General features: G+C 37.5%; 1 protein-coding gene across 1 annotated transcript in view; it reads left to right on the forward strand.

The window, feature by feature from the left end:
* The window catches only part of LOC107578728 (neurobeachin-like), a 132,144-nt gene that overhangs the window by 43,737 nt on the left and 66,923 nt on the right, over positions 1 to 21,484 (forward strand). The window contains exon 2 of the mRNA XM_016264658.1: positions 19,791 to 20,018. Coding sequence (XP_016120144.1) covers positions 19,791 to 20,018 — 228 coding nt within the window. The remainder of the gene's footprint in view (positions 1 to 19,790; positions 20,019 to 21,484) is intronic.

A 21,484-nucleotide genomic window follows, 5' to 3' on the forward strand; every position in this document is an offset into this window, starting at 1 on the left:
AAAGCACAGTTGAACTAATCAAAGTCTTAAAAATCAAGCCCCTTTTTGGCATGTTTGTGCATTGTTACTTACATTTTGAGCTACATGAAATGTTTTGAGGTTCAAAAAGAGAATAGATATTGTGTTTCCAAGTCATTTCTTTATATTTCAAGAGCTGGCTGTATTAACACTCTTTTTAATAGTTAACAACACTGATACATTCATTAAAGCCTCTAATAATTCATAATTTACTAATTGTGCAACTTCTCTACAGTAAATTGCCCCAAGCCATTAGTTGTTTCCACAACTGAGGCCCCAGTTGAGTAGCAAGATGGCAAGCAGCGGAAGCTCTATCCAGAATCTTCCCTCGTCCCTCTTATAGTCCATTCACAGCCCTACAAGACGCCTTTGATGTTTTACCACATCTCAGGAGCTTGGTGTGAGTTTTGAAGCACATTTGATCCAGAGCTTGATTGAGCTCATCAGTGCATAAAAGCCCTACTGTACATGTGTAGCTTTTTTTTTTTTCCCTCAGCGAGACGGGTGTTCCACCGCTGCAGCTGACGTGATGTGGTTTCTTCTCTGCATTTCACCTGTGTGTTGTCGCTCCTTGAGTTCCTGCTGACACACTGTATGAGATCACATCCAGGCGACAGAGCAAACAGCCTCAGGACCCAAAGGAGGGGAAGAGAAGAAACTAGAATTTTCTTTGGAAGAGAGAATTGGGACAGACAGATGTGTAAAAGTAGAGGTGTTCGTGCGTGTGGGTGAGAGAGAGAGAGAGAGAGAGAGGCGCTGCCTCACTGCAGTCTCAGAGGGAGCTGCATGTAATGCATGTAATTGTTTTCAGAGTCTGCGCGAATGAAGGAGACCATCGCAATCGACCTTCTGCGTCAAGCGTCCTGCTAGCCCCACTGGGTGATAACGAGCAATTTATGGTTTAATTATGTCTCCAAATAGATCCAGCTGCACGCTTGTACAGTCACCTACACTCTTAAAAATAAAGGTGCTTCACGATGCCATAGAAGAACCTTTTTGTCTAAATGGTTCCATAAAGAACCTTTAACATCTGAAGAACCTTTCTGTTTGACAAAAGGTTCTTTGTGGCGAAAGAAGGTTCTTCAGATTATAAAAAGGTAAGAAAGAGATGGTTCTTTAAAGAACCTTTGACTGAATGGTTCTTTGTGGAACCAAAAATGGTTCTTCTATGGCATCGCTTGAAGAACCTTTTGAAGCACCTTTATTTTTAAGAGTGTAAGCATGGCGACTACGGGTTTACAGGCGGGGCTTGGGTAGCAAAGCACCATATTCACATGGAGCAAGTCATCATTTGTTAATCTTTGAGCTCTGCCATAGTCTGTTGTGATTGGCTGGAGGATGTGCGCTTTCTTTGATGTCTTGAAAAGGTTACATGCTGACTGATTGATATGAAACTGGCTAAATTCACACAGTCAGTGTCTAGGATTGACAGCCGTATTTCAACAGTGGTGTCCCTCAAGTAAAATCAAAATGAACAGGCAACCAGGGTCAATCCTATTCTCTAACTTGCTAATAATGTCTTTTAACACAGTGATGGAATATGATACTAAAGGTGGTCCCACTTTATATTAAGTGGCCTTTACTACTATGTACTTACATCAAAAAATAAGTACAATGTACTTATTGTGTTCATATTGTATTGCAAAACACTTTTGCTGCTATTGAGGTAGGATATGGGTAAGGTTAGGGACAGGTTTGGTGGTTGGGGTAGGTTTAAGGGTGGGTTAAGGTGTAAGGGATAGCTCGGTTTAATTATAAATTTAATTACAGATGTAATTACATGCAGGTATTTTTAAAATATAAGTACAATGTAAAAACATGTATGTACACAATAATTGCATTGTACCAAATGATTAATTTAAATGTAAGTACATAGTAGTTAAGGCCACTTAATGTAAAGTGGGACCCTAAAGATTGACCCCCCCGTCCTTCACCTAAACATTTAACAGGTGATTTGTCTCACTCTATGACCACATACACCACAATAACCATATTTTCTGCCATTTGTCATAACCTGAGAGAGGTTGACAGCCCTGACATTACTGCTTTAGAGAAAGAGAAAAACCAACACAGAACACATTTATGTCTATCACGTAAAAACTTTTTTTATGGCTGATGGTTATTTTATTTGTCAATCTGTCTCTTTTCTTTCTTTATTTTACTATTTTGTTCTGCATCACAATTATATCTTGTGCTTTATTAAAATGGGTTTGTGGGTAGTTTTATGATAAGGGTTACTATGGTGCATTAAAGGAATGACTGGAGCTTGCGGTTTGGGGCCTTAATAAATGGAAATTTATACAACGCATCAAGGTACACATTCTTTTTTTCTTTCTATCACCCCCTCTCTCTTTCTTCATCTCTTTCTCTCCTGTATTTTTTTCACTAGGCCCACATCCTCAAATACAATTACCATAGTATGAAGGTTATGAAGCTCAGTATGATGCTCTTAATCTAGAATGCCATTTCTCTGCATAATGGATACACACACACACACACACGCACACACACACACACACTCTCTCTCTCTCACTCTCTCTCTCTCTCTCTCTCTCTCTCTCTCAAGTGTCTTGTCTGCAGGTCTTAAGTATGCACACACATCCACAACTACTCTCACATCCACTCTGATATACAGTGCTCATAAGTTTACATGCCCCTTGGAGAAGATGTTTAGCATTTGAATTTATTTTTTATTTTATTTTTTAACTGCCCTGAAGAAGCTGTATAATGGATTTAAGTATATTCCACAAGACGTTATATATTTAAATAATATTCCAAAGGCAAACAATCCTTTTCAAGAGTACAGTACATTCTCTTGCTTCTTAATATTGTTTGTTGCCTCTCGACTATCAGTGACTTATGGAAGCCTCTTTTCGCCATTGAATAAAAAAAAAAGGGTAATTGCGACTTTTTATCTGACAATTCACTTTTTTTCTTGCAGTTCTGAGAAAAACTATTGAGATATAAACTCAGAATTCTGACTTTCTTGCAATTCTGAGTTTACATTTTACAATTCTGAGTTTAAATCTCACAATTCTAACTTTTTTTCTCTGAATTTCTCTCTGAAGTCACACTTTAGGTGTTCTTCTGAGAACTGTGAGTTATAAATTTGTAATTGCAAGTTATCTCTATCATAGTTTATATGTGGAGGAACTTACTGTAAGGCATCACAGAAGGGTATGTACAACTTTTTGCACTGGACAAAATGGAATATATGTTCAAAATTCAAATAGTCAGATAGCTTCATTACAGCAGAACTAAATGCATTTTTGACCCCTCTTTTATATATATATATATATATATATATATATATGTATATATATGTATACATATATATATGTATATATATGTGTGTGTAAATTGTGTATGAGCTGTGCAGTAAACCCTCTCCCTCTATCTCCATGTTGGTTTGAGTTCAGTTATGCATGACTGGCTCAGTTTGGGGTCTCGGGCATGATTGACAGGTGTGTTCTGGAGGGCAGACGCCCTGTGCTCGGTGTGTAATCAAGCCTGATTGGGGCCAGTAGCGCCTTTGCATGCTGGTGATAAAAGAGTGTGTGGGTACTAGATCCTCTTGGCCTTCTCTCTCTGTCTCTCCCTCTTTCTCTCCTTCTCTTCTTCATCTTAGTGAGTCATCCTCATACATTCCTCTGTTTTCTGTCCAACGATTCTACTCTTATTTCATGCTTTCCTCCTCAAAAACGATTTATAGATATGTGTGTTTGTGGGTGAGCGTGTGATTGAGCACATTCACGTTGAGAGCGAGAATTCTCCTTTGAAGATTCTTCCTAGCATTGTAAATACATCACAGAAGTCAGTATGTGCTGCACAGAGAAGTACTGTAAGTTATTGACGCTGTTATGTGAGATCTGTAATACAGAACTATTTCTGCTTCCTTCAGGTTGTTCAGACTACTCAACAAACAATGCTAAGAAAACTTGAGCTTTGACCTCTATCACTATTAAAAGTATTAAAACGATGTTGTAAAATATATTTAGTTTTTTTTCATTAAAAAAATTGTAAATATTATTTTAGTGTTACTTTGGACTACATCATTATTAAAATTATTAAAACAATATAAAATAATAAAAAAATCAGTTTATATTTTTTTTATACATTAAAGGGGTCCTATTATGCTTTTTCACTTTTTTAATTTTAGTCAGTGTGTAGTGTGTATGTTTGAGCATAAAAAAAATCTAGAAAGTTACAAATCTCAAAGTCCACTCCAAAGGGAGATATTTAGTTTTTTAAAAATCCATTTTCAAGTGCTACAGCAAACGGCTCGTTTGGACTACAGCGTTTGGTTTCCGGGCTTTGTGATATCACAAAGCGGCTCATTGGAATATCATTACAAATAATTCCCGCCTACAGAAATGTGAATGGTTGGGGGGTGGGAGGGGGCGAGGTCGTGGTTAGAACGCTTGGTTGATTGAGCGCATCAGACGAGACGACGAAGAAGAAGAGCTGCTGCAGAGTTAGTGCGTCAGAGAAAACCAAGAAGAAGAGCTGCTGTGCTGTAGCCTCAAATGTTTGACATGTCTAGAACAGCGGTTCTCAATTCCAGTCCTCGCGTACCCCCGCTCTGCACATTTTGTATGTTTCTCTTATTGCTTCATACGTTTGTTATATTTGACTGTAAGTGCCCTGCATTACCGGATATTCCTCCATGATTCCAGTTCAAAGGGAGCGTATATGTTCCATACAAAGGGCATTTAAGTGTGCGAGACGTGAATTTAAATTGTATTTATTTACAGAGGTATATTATGTCCCACTTCACGCTTCTCTAGTAAGTTTCGTTTGTGTGTGAAGACGCTGCAGGCAGTGGCGCAGCGCAAATCTGTAAATGAATATTCCGAAGTGAAGTAAACTTCAACGGATTTCCCCTGCTCAGGAAGTAAGGAGCAATGCACACTGTGTAGGGACCATGTCAATCGGAACACAGTTCATGCACGGAGCTCACTTCTAACGAGATGATCTGAATCAGGTGTGTTAACAGAGAGACGTGCAAAACATGCAGAGCGGGGGTACGCGAGGACTGGAATTGAGAACCGCTGGTCTAGAACAATTCTTACAAATAACAACATCACGTAAGCTGGGCACCGCGGACAGATGCCGAACGGCGCCGCCGGTGTGCCTACACTCATAGAAAATAATGTATTTGAATTTTAAAGACGTAGCGTGACGCTGCGCTTCTCGTCCGGTGCGTGACCATCTGAAACGCTGTTTTTTTTTCACCTCCGTGCCCTAACGTCTTTGTTTGGGCTTCCGAAAGCGGATGATGTCAGGAAACTGTGGTTGCAATTTACTTTTTAACTCTGTTCCTGAACATTATAACCCCAATTTGCTATTGTGTGATGCGCATTTTACTGAGGACAGCTTCCACATCTCGAGTGAGAAGTGCCGGATTCCCAAAAGCTTTTATTGAAAGACGGAGCAAGGGGCGTGGCAGTACTGAAACGCCGTCTAAGCTGTTCACCAATCACAACGCACTAGGAAAGCTAACCAATCACAACACATTTTGTTTTTCGGAAGGCGGACCTTCATCAAAGCCCGAACTAATCGAGCCGTTTGCGCCAGCCTGGGGAGAAAGGTATTTTAATAATGTAAATTGTGAAAAATAATGCGTTTTTCGAACCACCAAGCATGAGAGCATGTTCTAGTACACCCCCAAAACAAAATCAAGACTTTGTAAAAGAGCATAATAGGACCCCTTTAAAATATACATATAAAGTCATTTTGGCCTCCATTATTAAAATTGAAAACCTTATTATTAAATTATTTAAAAATAAAACCTTTAAAACAAGTTCTGGTACTTAAATCTGAGCAATAAAAATGATGCATAGCCTCCAAATAAAAAAAAATTTAAAAAATTGCAATATAATGTTTTGTAGTACATAGAGATGAAGTGTTTAGTTTTAAAATCCTTTGAACTTGGTGTGAATATTGTCCAGTCATGTCCTATATAGTTCTGACCATGTTTTAATAAATAGACCTGCTGTTATAAACAGATAATTTGTGGTATTTTAAATATCTTTGCAACATGTCGTTCAACTAGAACTACATTGTATAGAAGATGTCTTGCTAGAGAATGATGTGACGTGAGGTGAACTGTCTGATGTCACTCAACTGTGATGTCACCCTTTTATTCGAAGAATGTTAGACTGACACCTTTTGGTTGTTTGTTATAACACTGGAAGAGTAGCCTATTTGTGTCTGTACACACCTGACAGACAGAAAAATATATGTGCTCATGTTCATGTTCGTGATGAAGCTCGTGGGCTGTGCAGTGTTAATGTTCAGTAATTACTGTGCGACGTGGTCTTATTCTGCACGCTGAACTCAACAGCCCCACTGCAGATGTAATGAACAGGTGTGCGTAATATACATGACCCGCCTCTGGGAAACTCCGAAGACCAATTACAGAGAGAGAGAGAGAGAGAGAGAGAGAGAGAGAATATCTACAAACAGCTTGTGTATTTGTGTTTTTGCAGAAATAATGCATTTCTTCACTGTTGCCAGAGTCGATTATACATGAATTGATAGCCTGATTAGCACACAAAAAAAAGTCAACTTCCAGGTTCTAGATTTCCTTAAAAAAATTAAAAAAACTTTCTGTAGAAGTCATTTGGGCTAACTGTTGGAGGCAGAAGTGTAAAGCTTTAATTTTATATAAGCACTGACGTTCATACTTCTGTAACAGCTTGTGGTTTTTTCTTCATTTTTTTCTTTTTTATTTGTAAAGTTGTTTAAATCAGTAATTTAAATAATTTCACAGTTGTTTTAAGATTTTTGTCGTTGCATTGTCATGGGGACGAAGTTGTAAAATTGGATCTTTACACAGTGTTAGGAAGCTATTTTTTTTCTTTACACATTCATAATGTTTATATCTTTTGGCTATACTGTACTATAGAAACAGTGAGTATTTTAACATCTACAAATTGGCCCCATTAGCATTGTTCGACAAATGTTTGTAGGCAAAACCCAGTCGTTTCAATAGCAATCCCTACAATCAGGAACTTTGTGTGAGGGCGAAAAATCGCCCAATGCAGATTTCAAAACTGGTTCAAGATGCTCACTCTGATTCAGCGCAATGACCAACAGAAAGCTGCTTGGTTTGAAAGTGACTTCACTTCATTACACATCACTACACTATTTACAATGAACAATGGACCTTTTTTGACTGTAAAACTTCGAATGCGGAATAAATCAAGCTGGATTTTAATCATAAATATTTGCTTGCAGGCTCATGCAGCTTTCTCGGTTACTGAATGCTGCAGTCTCACAAACACCCATTTCTATTGGGGATTCCTCTCTCTGTCTTTCCTTCTCAGTGATTTCCTCCTGTCCCCTGCTGATACATTACTGCGGCATTCAGCATTTAGGAAGGACATTCTTTCCTCTTAATCTGAGAAACGTTGACACAGCACGACCAGTGGCAGAAGCATTGTGTGTGTGTCTGCTTCTAGGCCTTCTATTCTTTTTGTGAACACACAGCAGATGAAGGTGCAGGGCAAACACTCAAAAAGCTTCAAAAGCAGAGCGTTAGAGAGTGAGGTAATTAACCTTGATGTTGGGGCACACTCTACTTGAGGCGAGAGTGAGAACTCTGATTGGATATTCAGTTTAACGAACGAGCCAGTGCCCGAGAATTAAAGCGAAAGTGATGAAAACAAGTAAATGAAGGCGGCACAGACAGAAGGCTGTTCTAATGTTACATGATCTTACTTAAGCATTCAAATATGCAAATATTTTCATAACAGCATGAGCCAAATAAAATGAAGAAAGTTCTGAACCTAACTGATATTTAAAATGGTAAGCAAGCGCTGTTTTCTTTACTTTTCGTATATCTGCGTATGACTTTACAAAAATTTTTTTATTAAAATTATTCATAATTTATTCTTTTGTGTTTCAAAGAAAAATGAAAGGCACATGGGCAAGGTTATTATCGTCATCTAAAACTAAAATTATTAAAAACATTTAGTCAATTAAGAAATAAAACAGAAATGAAATAAAATATAAATGTTAGATGAAAACTTAAATTAAACAAAATGCTGCCTTGTCAACAATTTAAAATGTGTTTGAGTTGAAAGACTAAAATTATTGACTGGGAATAAAAACTGAAATAAAATAAAATTAAGCCTAAAAATACAAAGGCACATAACAAGATTGCTAAAAATTAAAACAAAAATTATTCTAAAAGTATTAAATTTTTTAATAAATACTAAAATAGCATATAAATAATACTAAAATTATACTGCATATAGGTTTGTAATGACATGAGGGTGAGTAAATGATTACAGAATTGTATCTTTAAGTACTCTTAAATATTAGCAGTAGTAACAGTGATGATTAATTTTCTAAAAACAAAAGAAATATTGTACCTGATTGGTCATTTCCAGGTTTTTTTTGAATGAGAGATGCTCAGTCCTAGATTTAGTTGTCCACTCTTTCTTTCACTCACATAGTGACGATGATCAACTGTGGCATATTGATTGACTGCGGCTATACTTGAAAGCGAAGCAGAAATGGCTGGAGGTCACGGGACGCAAGGACTGCATTTCCCAGGGCGCTTTGAGAGCGAGGAAATGACCAGATGGTCATCCAGACAGGATGCGGCTTCTGCTCATGAAAACCTAATCACAGATAACAAAGACACTCTGCCTTTCTCATTGATCAGAGCATTTGTGTCTCTGTGTGTGTGGGGTGTTGGCCTGACAGCAGGAGATTGGCTCCTCTGTTTGTCCTCGGCCTCTGACGGCTTGCGGGTGTTGACACTCTGCGTTTGCAGGAGGTGCTAAGGGACCAAATGGAGAGCCAGGGAACGGTTCAGACAGAAATGCGCCATCTCCCCCGTGACAGGTCAAGAGGTTATCGGTTGGGCTGGGCAGCTGTGAAGAGCGCAAAGAGATGGATTTGCATTGGCAAAGAAAGGAAAAGAGGTCTTACGGGAAGATATGGCAGGGGACGCACGATCAGGCAGGCAAACACAGTTAGTCCGATACAAACACACACAGAAAAAGAACAGGAAATTAGGTTATGTATCACTAACCATGAATTGTCTGCTCTCATGTGTGCGTCCTACATGGCAGTTTCCAGAGATAGAAGACATATAATAGAGCCATATGCAGTAATAGTCAGAAATATTTATTTTTGGCTGAAAGTTATTTAAAATTTTTGGTTTCGGTCGAATTGGTTTTGGAGAGTGGAATCGTTGTCCAAAACAGTGACGTTTAATTAGTTTTGACTGTCACAACATGAGCTATAACAGGTAAACACGTCAGCTGTGTGGACGCTAGGGTTGGGTTGACCATATAGATTTCATGTTTTTAATCAATCTTCATTTTGATGAACTGATATTTATTCTTAAATCCCAAGGTCAATCTTTTAGTCTGTTTTCTGTTGATCTGAGAACAAAACATCACTAAACGTTATTTGTAGCATGCCTGCCATCCAATAATCACAATAATCTTTGAGCGTTGTTACTTTTGATAAGAACCAAAGTCTCCGCAATCAACCTCTGTCAGTTTGATCACAAATGGTGTGATAGATCACTTCGATGGAGCGCGTATCAATCATCATCTCTTCCTCTGTACTACAAGTTACAGCACAAAGAATAAGCATTGAAAGTGTCTTTTTAAGATGTAGCCCTGTCTTAGAATAAAGGCTTTTTACCTTGCTGACTATGTGAGTGCCTGGACATGGACTTTTTTGTTGTGCAACAGGATCCACCTACTATTTTAAGCATTGAAAGTATGTTGAAAGTTACAGTACAACTTACTGAAATGTATCATGTCTCATGTAATCGCTCAATCAGTTTCAACCACAGAAAGACACCAATAAAATGGCATGGAAACGATGTCGTGTAACATTACATTTACCTCAGGAAAAAAAATCCAATGTCCGTAAGCTAGAAAAAATTACGGGAGGAGAATTTTGCTACATATATTCCCTATATTACATATTTATTATAGTTTTACTTAACCTAATGTCTTTGTTTTTCAATGTATTTTTTAATAAATCTGTCCTGAAAACGAGTTTTTATCACAGCCACCATTTAAATGTTTGTATTTCAACAAGGAATTGTTGTAGAAAGATAATTATATCATTAAAAGGTAGAAATAAAAACTGCCTTACTTTTTTGTTTCGCTTTTCTGTTAAATTAAAACTTTCGTTTTGGTTTCTGTGTATTTGTAAAAAATTCATTTCAGTCCATCACTAGCCATATGGTATGTTGGCCTTCTCGTCATCCTTTAACCACTAGTCTGTCTGAAGGCTGTCTGCTCAAACCATGTAGTTATTTTTTCCTTTTTAAAATTGATGCAGAAAAGCCAGTTGTTTAGCAGTGCCCTTGCAACCACCCACAACACTCATGCCTCATGACTTTTTAATGGCACCTCTCTGATTTTCTTAAAGAAAAAATGATTTGTCTAGTCTCAGTGCAGAGCTCAAACACCACTAAAAACCTTGATGTACAATATAGTTGGACCCAAACCAAATAAAGTCAGTGTTATGCATCTGAAGCGCTGTATCATTCATTACCCCTCATACTTTTTCTCACCCTGTCTCGTTTTCATCCTCCTCTGCATTATGGCTCTGAAAAGCTCTTCTCTTCTGGCGTTAAGTGTTTAATCTGTGATCTCATGTCTTGATTCAGCCTGAAAAGCACAATGGGTGCAAATTACCCCAGGCAAATGAATACATAATTAGCCCTCTCTGCCTTGACACTGCCTTGACACTCAGCTGCTCGGGCCTTTGAAGGCCTAGATTAATAATGCAGCTCTTCAATGGACCTTTGTCCCATCCACAGGCTAATGCTTGCTAATGGCTAACCAGCCGTACACTGGTGTCCTCTCTGACCGGTGTGCATGCCAGTGTGAATGAACACACTTACTGGATCACTTGAACTTGAACACTTGGGGGTGTTTTTTTGTTGTAAGTTTTTTTTTTTTTTTACTTAAATGTTCTTAAATGTTGAAGGGAACTGCAGAGCATATGACTCTTTCCCATATGTCTGTTGTCCCTCATTGTCATTCGTGATGCTTCTGCAGGAAGTTAGTCTCAAGACAAGCGTGTTTGTGTATTATTAAAGCTGTCACTCCACTGACAGCTGTCCTCTCAGCATGGCGTTACTTGTTTACACACAAATTCTGCATTGCTCCCTCTCCAATGATTTATCAACGTTCAGAATGCCTCATTAAATCACCTTCCTCTGGCATTTTTTTTTTATCTCTGAAGTCCTCCGTCCTGCTGAGCTGAAATTACATATTCTTTCCGCAGAGTGCGTCCTACTGACTCTGTCACCGTCATCTTTCTCGTCTCTCATCACGCTGTCCTAGCCTTCCAAACATAGATATCACACATTCGTCTCTATAGAAATTATCTTCCCCTTTCCAAAAGCCATGTGTGCCACCTATCAGGACCAGCCTTGGAGAATTTATATTTGAACACCTAACCCAGAGGAATCGATTGATGACCTTTGTGGCACGCTGTGATAAAGAGAGGCTGACCTAGTGTGATGGGGCCATGGCAGGGAAGCTACAATCTCGAACGGCGCATTATATAAAATAACAAATGCATTCTGCGAGTGGCCAAGAGGGAGAGAGTGTAAAACCAAAGCAGCTGCACTGCACAACAGATGGTAAGGCCGCAGTAATCCTTCTAAGATCTCAAGTGCAAGCAATTGAAAAACGCAATGAGAAAACTGAATCTGAAAATGAGTGGCCTCATGGTGGCTGCTCTACTGAAGGATATCTCTCAGCCACAGCGCAAGTAAACAAACTCCGATAAGACCTCCAGACTAGCAGAAGATAACTCACTCTGATCTGTAATGTTTACAGCCTCATTATTTTTGCTTTTCCTACTTTAGGAATATTTGTTTGAACTTACGTCTCGGCTAGAGCCATCAAATGAAAAATGGCAATTTAAGAATATTATGTGAGGATTACAGTACGTTTCTGAGATTAGACAGTCCCTCGGTTTACCATACTGACATAAACTTGCCACATCTTATTATTAAGTGCCACATCTTTGTCGTTATTTCATAAAACTGCATTCATAAAGAGATAGTTCACCTAAAAGTGAAACTGCTGTCATTTTTTACTGACCCTCATGTTTTTGAAAAATGTCTGTTATTTTTGACAATAAACTGTCAATGTAGTTTTGAACCCCACTGAATTTCATTGTATGAACAAAAACAGTTGAAACATTCTTCAAAATATCTTCTTGTGTTCTGCAGAAGAAAATAAAATCACAGGTTTGAAATGCCATGAGGGTGAGTAAATGATTTAGATTTTGGGATGAACTAGTCGTTTAACTGAAATTACATTTTCTCACTTGAGAGAGTATGTAATTGAGCGGTTATGTAAGATCCAGGGTTATTATAGTTAACAAAATCTAAAACTATGAAAAACTTTAAAATGAAATAAAGTTGAGGTGAAATTAAATCTAATATATATATATTAAAAATAACAAATTTTCATTTAGTTTAACTTGAATTTTAAACCTAAAATTGAAGCAAAAATGAACTATATATATATATATATATATATATATATATATATATATTATAAAAATAACAAAAACACACAACGGAATTAATATGTAAAAACTAAGACTTATTCAAAATATTATTACAAAATATAATAGTATCTCAGTGATACTAAAATATCGCTAAATTCAGAAATGACCTAAGCGAATGTCAGAGGTAGCGTTTTCTCAGTAAGGTCACAGAATCCCCATCCTTGCTCAATCTAACGGCGGGAGACTGCAGCGTTCCACGCCGACGCAGAACTTTGTGTCAAACCCTGGAGGAGCCCGTGCCAATTGCCGCCTTCGCCTCTTTTGGCTCAGGCCTTTGTGAGAGGATTGCTAGGCTAGCAAGTGCATAATTACTTGCTCAGTAGTCTATTGGAACAGGTTTCCTCACACCTTCATTCCCTTGCACCAAATGAAGTTTCTTTTCTGAGTACGGTGGTAAAGTAAACTCCAGGAGTCATCAGGACGCAATACACTTACATAACTCCCTGTTCCATTTTTTTTCCTTGTCAAAGATTCTTAAAGGGGTCATATGATGCGATTTCACGTTTTCCTTTCTCTTTGGAGTCTTACAAGCTGATTGTGCATAGATAAGATCCCTGAAGTTGCAAAGACTAAAGTCTTAAAGCGAGATATTCTTAATAAAAGTTAAGACTGGTCCACACGCTCCTAAAACGCCTCGTTTAAACACGCCCCCACATGTCTACGTCACTGTGTTGAAAGATTTGCATAACACCGCCCAAATGTTTACGCAAAGAAAGAAGGCGTAACTTTGATTCTCGCTGTAGTATTGTTGTTGCCTCCGCCGCCATGTCGTGGAGACGCTGTGTGTTTCGTTGTGAAAGCGAAACTACTTTGTTTGGCCTTCCAAAAGAGGACACGACTAGAAATCAGTGGTTAAGTTGTATTTACAACACTGTTCCAGAACAGTTTAACTCAAATATTCAGATGTGTGCATTGCATTTTTACGGCGGACGAGGACTGTTTCCTGGGAGAGTAGCCTACAATGCCGGTGTTCTGACAAATAATGCTGACTCACAGCCTGTTAGTACGTTTTCATATTTAAAGGATTTGCCACTGATGATTCAAACGCGAGTTTTGAGCAGTGTAGAGTAGCGCTTGTTTGTCATTTCTCCGATCACAAATGCAGACATGATTTTGTTTACGTGGCACGATGCAACGCAACGTGTAAAAAGACAGTACAGGTCATTATAATCAGTAATTATGTCCCCACTGGATGCAACAAATGCCTCGTCTGTAATGAGTTTTAATGTTTTTGTCTCGTCGCATCGTGCCGGGACACGGCATCACAGTATGGTAAGGGGCGTAACATTTCCGTCACACGCTTGAGGTATTCAGCCAATCACAATGCACTGGGTAGCTGGCCAATCAGAGCACACCTCGCTTTTCAGACCGATGAGCTTTGTAAAAATCGACACGCTTCAGAAAGGCGGGGCATAGAGGAGAAACAATAATGTACAGTGTGGAAAATGTGTTTTTTGAACCTTAACTCACATAAACACATTTCATTGTCATATGAACCATAGCAAAGTCATATGACCCCTTTAAAGTTCAGTTGTAAATATGGAGTATCTAATAATGTAAATATTAGGATTTGATTGCTAAATGGTTGCATGCTCAGTCTCATTATATGATATTCTGGTCCCTAGAAATGGCTTGGATCCCTCCAATGTAAATTTGACTGGGTTGAGTTATAGATGAAATTTTGAGTGATTGTAATAGTGAGGCTTGCCTTATGCACTCGAGGGAACCGTGGTGCTGTTAGCTCTGTGAACATCATTCACTGTCAGAAGAAAGCAGGGTGTGCTCAACAGCCTGGCCAACTGTGAAGTGAGGCTGTCTCTGCCAGTGCTGCGGGCAGTTTATGCCTCTCTTCCACAGACCGCAGTGCTAATTGCAGCGGTTGTGTTGTGCTGGGTGTGAGTAGGGACAGTCCTGCCTCAAGAAAGCAGATGGCAGCAGTAGTGTCGGTAAGAACCACAAATCTCTCAAAGCATTCATAGCAGGCGAGAGTTGGAAGCTATGCTGTAATTAAGAGCTTCATGCATACTTCAGCAATATATCAGAAACTTCAGAAGTTTCTCAATACAATAGTACAGTACATGCATTTCCTGTTTTATTTCTTTATTTAACAGAACATGCCTTGGTTTGTCTGTTCAAAAGATGATGTAAAAAAAAATCTTTTATTTTTTTTTTTACATGATTTATTTATTACTTTTATTTATTATTGTTATCAGTGTTGAAAACAGTTGTGCTGCTTAGTATTTTTGTGATTTTTGTCATACTTTTTTTTCAGGTTTCTTTTTATGAATAGAAAGTTCAAAAGAACCGCATTTATTTGAAATAGAAATCTTTTGTAACATTAAAAAAATCTTTACTGTCACTTTTTGATCAAATTAATGTGTTGTTTCTGAATAAAAGTATTAATTTCTTTCAAAAACATTTTTTAATAAATAACACCTTGCTAACACCAAAATATTGAACGTTAGTTTATATCCATAAACATTTCTCTTCGTTGTCCACCATTTTGATATTTTTTCTTTATTAATTAATTTATTTTTAACACTTTTGTAATTTGCTTATCCACAAAATATACATGCCTCAACTGGGTGCCTTTTTTCCGGGTTATAGATCTTGATCTTCTTCACAGTAGAGCAGTTTAGCTTGAAAAACAATGTCAGTGTTCCTTATGTGAGATCGTACAGGCTTTGTGTTAAGAATTAGTGGAGGACTGGTTGTAGGGCGGCTTAGAAATATTTCTTTGAGTTCAGAAATCCTAGAAATGTTCTCCCCGCTTTGTCTCCCTCTCGTCAGGTTGCTCTGTGTTTTCGTCATATCCAGTGTCACTGTGTTAAACATTCTTGCACTAGCTCAAGACCCACGTAACTCCTTTAGCCAATTTGTCCAGTTGTATACAGTGAGTGATCTGTTCTTCAGTCTTGATCTGTACCTGCTATCCTTTCTCGTTGCCATGTCATATGTTTAGCGTGGCACTCACATTCTCAAAATGGACTTGGACATCATGGTGGATTGTACAATAGATGGTTGCCAGGCAACCTTGATATGTTAGGCTTTGTAGCATCAGTTATTTTCAGTCCCTCACAGTTGCCCCTTCTATCATTGTATTTGTCAGGGTGTAATCACAGTGCCTAATTAAAGAGCGTGTCGGTAGTTTTTAATACAGTAGTTTTTAATTCTTCAGATACACCAGGAGAGATGAAGACATATATTATGAAGACACAAATATTAGCTCGTAAGGTGTCCCGTGCTCTAATTGGGATCTTCGATGGAAAAGAGAAATTCAATAGGAGGAGAATTAATTCTACCCGTGCAGCTCACTACCTTAAGGCTTTGGCCTAATTTCGGTTAATGGATTCTGTATGGCAGCGATCGATGCTCGTGAACTGGCCCTGCCTTTGCATGAATGCGTAGGCAAGCATGCGATTAGTTCACTTTCAAGAGTTTCGTTCTTTGAATAATTTGTTCTCTACCACATTAAATACAAATGTTCCCCAAAAAGCATCCCTTCAAACCCCCAACCTGAAGAAAAATCAATCGTTTAAGCACCAACCCGGAAAGGTTCATTTGTCGCTGGCTTGTGGTTTACTACATTCATTGCGTTATCTGTTGAGTAATTTAGCACTTAAGAACAATTGTGATTTGCTTCATTTGCCCACAGATGTATTTCAGCTTGGAGGAAAAAAAACCTCTGCAAATCACACTATCCCCCTTTAATTATTGGGCTTGTGGCTTGTTTCATTCAAGATGAATTAGCCCGCTTCCAAACACAACTGTCTGTCTGGATAGTAATTGATTATTTGGAGTGGGAGGGAGTAGAGGAAGGGGGCCCTGTGGAAAAATAATTCGTTGCTAACTGCTTTAGTGCTGCACGGAGTGTAATCTCTGACATTGAGTTACCATGTCATATATTAGCATACAGCTAAAGCGGTTGTTTTTCTCTGGGGGCTGAAAATCAGCCTTTCCCTGTTAGCATATTGTGTATGCCTTGGGATGACTATGAGACAGTGTGTTATCTAAAACATATTGGAATATACAGTGGGTACGGAAAGTATTCAGACCCCCTTAAATTTTTTACTCTTTGTTATATTGCAGCCATTTGCTAAAATAATTTAAGTTATTTTTTTCCCTCATTAATGTACACACAGCACCCCATATTGACAGAAAAACACAGAATTATTGACATTTTTGCAGATTTATTAAAAAAGAAAAACTGAAATCACATGGTCCTAAGTATTCAGACCCTTTGCTGTGACACTCATATATTTAACTCAGGTGCTGTATTTGGTTAAAGAAAATTTATTAAATATATTTCCTTTTTCTGCATAATAATGTCAAATATTTCAATTTGTCCGTTGTGGTACAATCAATGTAGCCAGTGCAGAGACTGTAAAATTGGGGTAATATGATCATATTTTCTTGACCTGGTAAGCTAGCAGCTGCATTTTATTATATATGTATTTGGTTAAAGAAAATTTATTAAATATATTTCCTTTTTCTGCATAATAATGTCAAATATTTCAATTTGTCCGTTGTGGTACAATCAATGTAGCCAGTGCAGAGACTGTAAAATTGTGGTAATATGATCATATTTTCTTGACCTGGTAAGCTAGCAGCTGCATTTTGGACTACCTGTAGCTTGTTTATTAAAGATAAATGTCTCAGAGCATCTGCTGAATGATGTTTGAACATCAGACAGGGAATGCCTTGGCGCTGTATTGCAGATGAGCAAATGTTCTAAAAATTCAATTTTCCAGATAAAATCGACACATCGGTCAGAGATGTGACCTGGCGTGTAACGCATCTGGCTCGGATTGTTTCCCGATCCCATCCGCCATATCTGCCATGATTAACTTAAACAGATAAAGTCTGTTCCCACTGTAATAAAACATGACCGAAGTGGTGAGGAGATTGGGAGCTAATGTGCTGGAGGCTGTACCGTGCTCTGTCTGATCTCTTTGTTACAGCTCCTGCATTCTGCTGTTGTTTAAAAATAGTGTTTGACACCACTGTCCGTGTTCAAGGGTCAGAAAGAAACTCTAGTATTATCCTTCGTCTTTTTGTGTTTGTGCAAGTCTGTTTTATCCCATAAGTGTCATGTGTAGGAGATAAACAAGTCTATTCTTGTTACTGTATACTGCATCCTTGTGTGAAGGGTACAAAATTTAGTGTGTGAAGTTACCAGCATTTCATGAGGACTTTATGTTGGGTTTGGGTAACGTTGTGAATTGCCACATGCAAAAAACATGTTTATTTTGTTTCCATGTTAGAAACCATTTGCTTGAAAGCTTATCTACATTTTTGGTTGTTCATTAAACTACCCATGATCTCTCTGGGTTTCAAAGGCAATTATTGATGAGTAAACATCTCGTAATTAATCATCTATTCGCTAAAGGCCTCTGGGAGTGAAGAACCGTGACAAATCAATAGGATTGCCATCCCTGCTGTTCTTTTGTTTGCACTATATGGATTGTAAATAGTTCAATGGAATGATACCCTGGAAACACTTGCGAACAAATCCTGTCTCAACTGTCTGGAAAAAAAAAAGTTGAAGATGTGTTTTGATTACCTCAATCAAACCAGATAGAAACCTAGTTACCATCAGAAGTGTCCAATAACATGCCTTCTATGAACATGTGAACCAAAGTTAACTAGCAAGATTCTGTTTCTCCATAACAGTTGTTGACCTAAAGGAGAGAAATGACCATAGAAGATTTATGCTAATGCTGACGAAGCCTGCGGCACTGAGAATACAACATAATTAATGTATTGTGACACGTCTGAACACAGTGTTGCATGAAATCAAATTTGCATCGCTAGAAGCATTCACATACTTGCATCGAAGTATTTTTAAGGCTAGTATATAGTGCATGAAAGCAGTAGGGGATCGCACAGTGTGATTCTGATGGTCTGAATGAAATTGAAGAACGCTGCTTAACTCAATAATGGAACATAAAGTCATGTTTAAGGCCCTCACGTGGATATTAGAAATAATCAAGGTGAATGTTCGGTCAAGGTGAGTGGCACGGGGAGATTACATGTGCTAAGGTTATCGACGGCCCAATTCCAAAAGGTTCTAAAGGGCGAGAGCATTCCCAATCTGACTGTATTGGTTAAGTGTGAAAATCAATAGTGCTCCCAGCACACTCTTAAGAAAGTTCTGCACCTCACCTTCTCACCGAAGTGTAGTTTACAGGCATTTCAGCCTTTATTTTCCAAATCAACTGCTTATTTACTTAGAGGTTTGGCGTTTGTATGGCCTAGAGCTGGTTAATTTCATGCCTGTTGAACTCCAAGACCGATGCCATTGATTATTGCTTGCAGGAACAATCTCTGACTGGTTTGTCCGTTCCTTTCCTCTCCAGTGTGTGTGTGAGGTCATTATGTTCTTTCTACCTCAGCATTAAATGACCCTCTCAAATCGCAATCATTGTTTGCCAGGCTGAGAGTGCTGCTCTCTACGGACACAACCTCAAAAACTGCTCCTTTAATAATTCTCTCTGTATTATTTGTTTCCTTTGCTTTTCTTCCCACATTCACTGCACTCACAAGACCTTTCCCCAATTGCCTTTTCTGTTCAAATTCATTTATTCCTTCTAAATGATTGTCCTTATTACTTTGGTCTTTCCATCTCATCCACCTTGTGTCCTACGTCAATCTCACCCACAACTATTGAATAAGATGACTGAATAATTAAATTAAATTGTGGTGAATAATGGCACTAGAGCTGAATTATAACTGAAATTATTTTATTCCTATTTGAAAAATTGTCGCTGATGCTGTTTTTCCTGTTTATTACTATAAGGCTGTTTTAAGCTGCCTGTATTGTATAAAATGCTCTGTAAATAAACTTGAACTATTGCCATCCATCTATTCATTTTAGTTCTTCTCTTTTGTTGAAAATGAGTCAATATTGTATTCATTCATTAAGGCAATTTTTTATTTTGACTTGACATTAAACACCTTAATGTGCAAAACGTAATTATCTTACTTTAGTTTTTTTTCTTGTCATATTTTGGTAACAGTATATTTTATACAACTACATGTTTTATATATATTTAGTTTAACCATGATGTGTATCACCGTGATGTTTATTTTTCATTTTCATTGTGGTTGATTGAAAATATATTGTTCGTCAATGAACATTTTCCTCAGTAATTTCGTTTGAGACTAACACTGGCTCTGTCTTTCTTTCACAGCTGGTGGGTGGAGAGTTTGACCTGGAGATGAACTTTATCATCCAGGATGCGGAAAGCATTGCCTGCATGGTGGAGCTGCTGGAGCACTGTGACGTCACCTGCCAGGCGGAGATCTGGAGCATGTTCACAGCTATTCTGCGGAAGAGTGTTCGCAACCTACAGACCAGCACCGAGGTGGGGCTCATCCAGCAGGTGCTGCAAAAGATGAGCTCCGTCGATGACATGATTGCAGGTGAGCTCTAAAGTAAAGTGTAGCGAGATGCTCTCACCGGAGTGCAGGTTCCAGACATGGCGTGAAAAGTCAAATAAATATAAATTGTAAATTCAAACAAACTGTTATAAATAAAGAGTATATCAGGCCAGGGCCCTCAACAGGTATGATAACACTGTCCTGGGAACAGTGAATAGTGAAAATAATAATAATTATTATTATTTTACATTTATTATTATTAAAATATAATAAATAGTACAATAATAAATAGTGGTCATTTGTTAAATAGATAATAGTATAATAATAATAATAGATAAATAGTTGTCATTTTTCAAATATCGGCCGATAAGTTTTTCTGTTTGGCCGATGCGTTCGAGGCGGGACTTTTATTTTGACGGGGCTGAGAACCGCAGCGCCTGAGCACACAGTGCTCACATTCTCCCTCTTAGATAACGTTCTGAACGTTATCTTAGATAAGATAACGTTCTGTCTAAGATGGATAGAAGTCTGTCTAATAACCAGATAGAACGGTTAAACAAAGAATTAAAATGTATACAAAAAGTATTATAATGATTGCTTTTATATTATTAGTAATAGAAAGGCAAACATTATAATACTTTCTCGTTTGCTGTCAGCATTCAGCAAATACGCATTTACATCATTTTAACAAATCTTTGAATGACTAATGAAAATGTCATTTCACAAACCTTGCAAACTTAGTCGAATCTAGTTGTGAGATCTTGTGAAGTGTGCATGTGACCTGCATGATCACGTGTTCTCTGCGTGACTTTCGGTCCGTGCAAATTGAATGCTTTAAACATTAAATTCGCGATTTCAAATTATGATGCATACTATGCATTTGCCCACTGTCATATTCATGTCATTTTCACTGTGTGCTGTATGTAAAATGAGTGTTACCTTGGCTTTATTTGGAAAAAATATGATTTCCAATGCACACAAACTTCCCAGAATACTGAGTGCTCTGTTGGTTACAGTTTACTTCCTTTTTAATTATATTTTTATTAAATATTTATTTATGAAAAATACTTTGTCATCTAAAGTATAAGTATGTTTATTTTACAAATTTATTTTTTAATCCATTTTCAAATGATTTCAAATTTCTTAAATATTAATTAAAATAAATACAATTATATCGGCTTTATATATCGGCCATCAGCCACCCTGCTTTCCAAGATATCGGCATCGTCTGTCAAAAAAACAATATCGGTCGATCACTAATAATAAATAGTATAAATATTACAATAAATCTAAATGTATTATTATTAATAATAACAAACATTATTTTATTATTATTACAAATAATAAATAAATGTAATACATATTATAAATATTACATAATATATAAATTATTATTATTATTATTATTATTGATGCACATTATTTAATTATTTTTAAAAATATTATACGATTATAAAATATAATAATAATAATAATTATTATTATTATTAATAATAATAATAAT

The sequence above is a fragment of the Sinocyclocheilus grahami genome, unplaced genomic scaffold (assembly GCF_001515645.1).
Source record: "Sinocyclocheilus grahami isolate Dianchi unplaced genomic scaffold, SAMN03320097.WGS_v1.1 scaffold32.1, whole genome shotgun sequence".
Classification (NCBI taxonomy): Eukaryota; Metazoa; Chordata; class Actinopteri; order Cypriniformes; family Cyprinidae; genus Sinocyclocheilus; species Sinocyclocheilus grahami.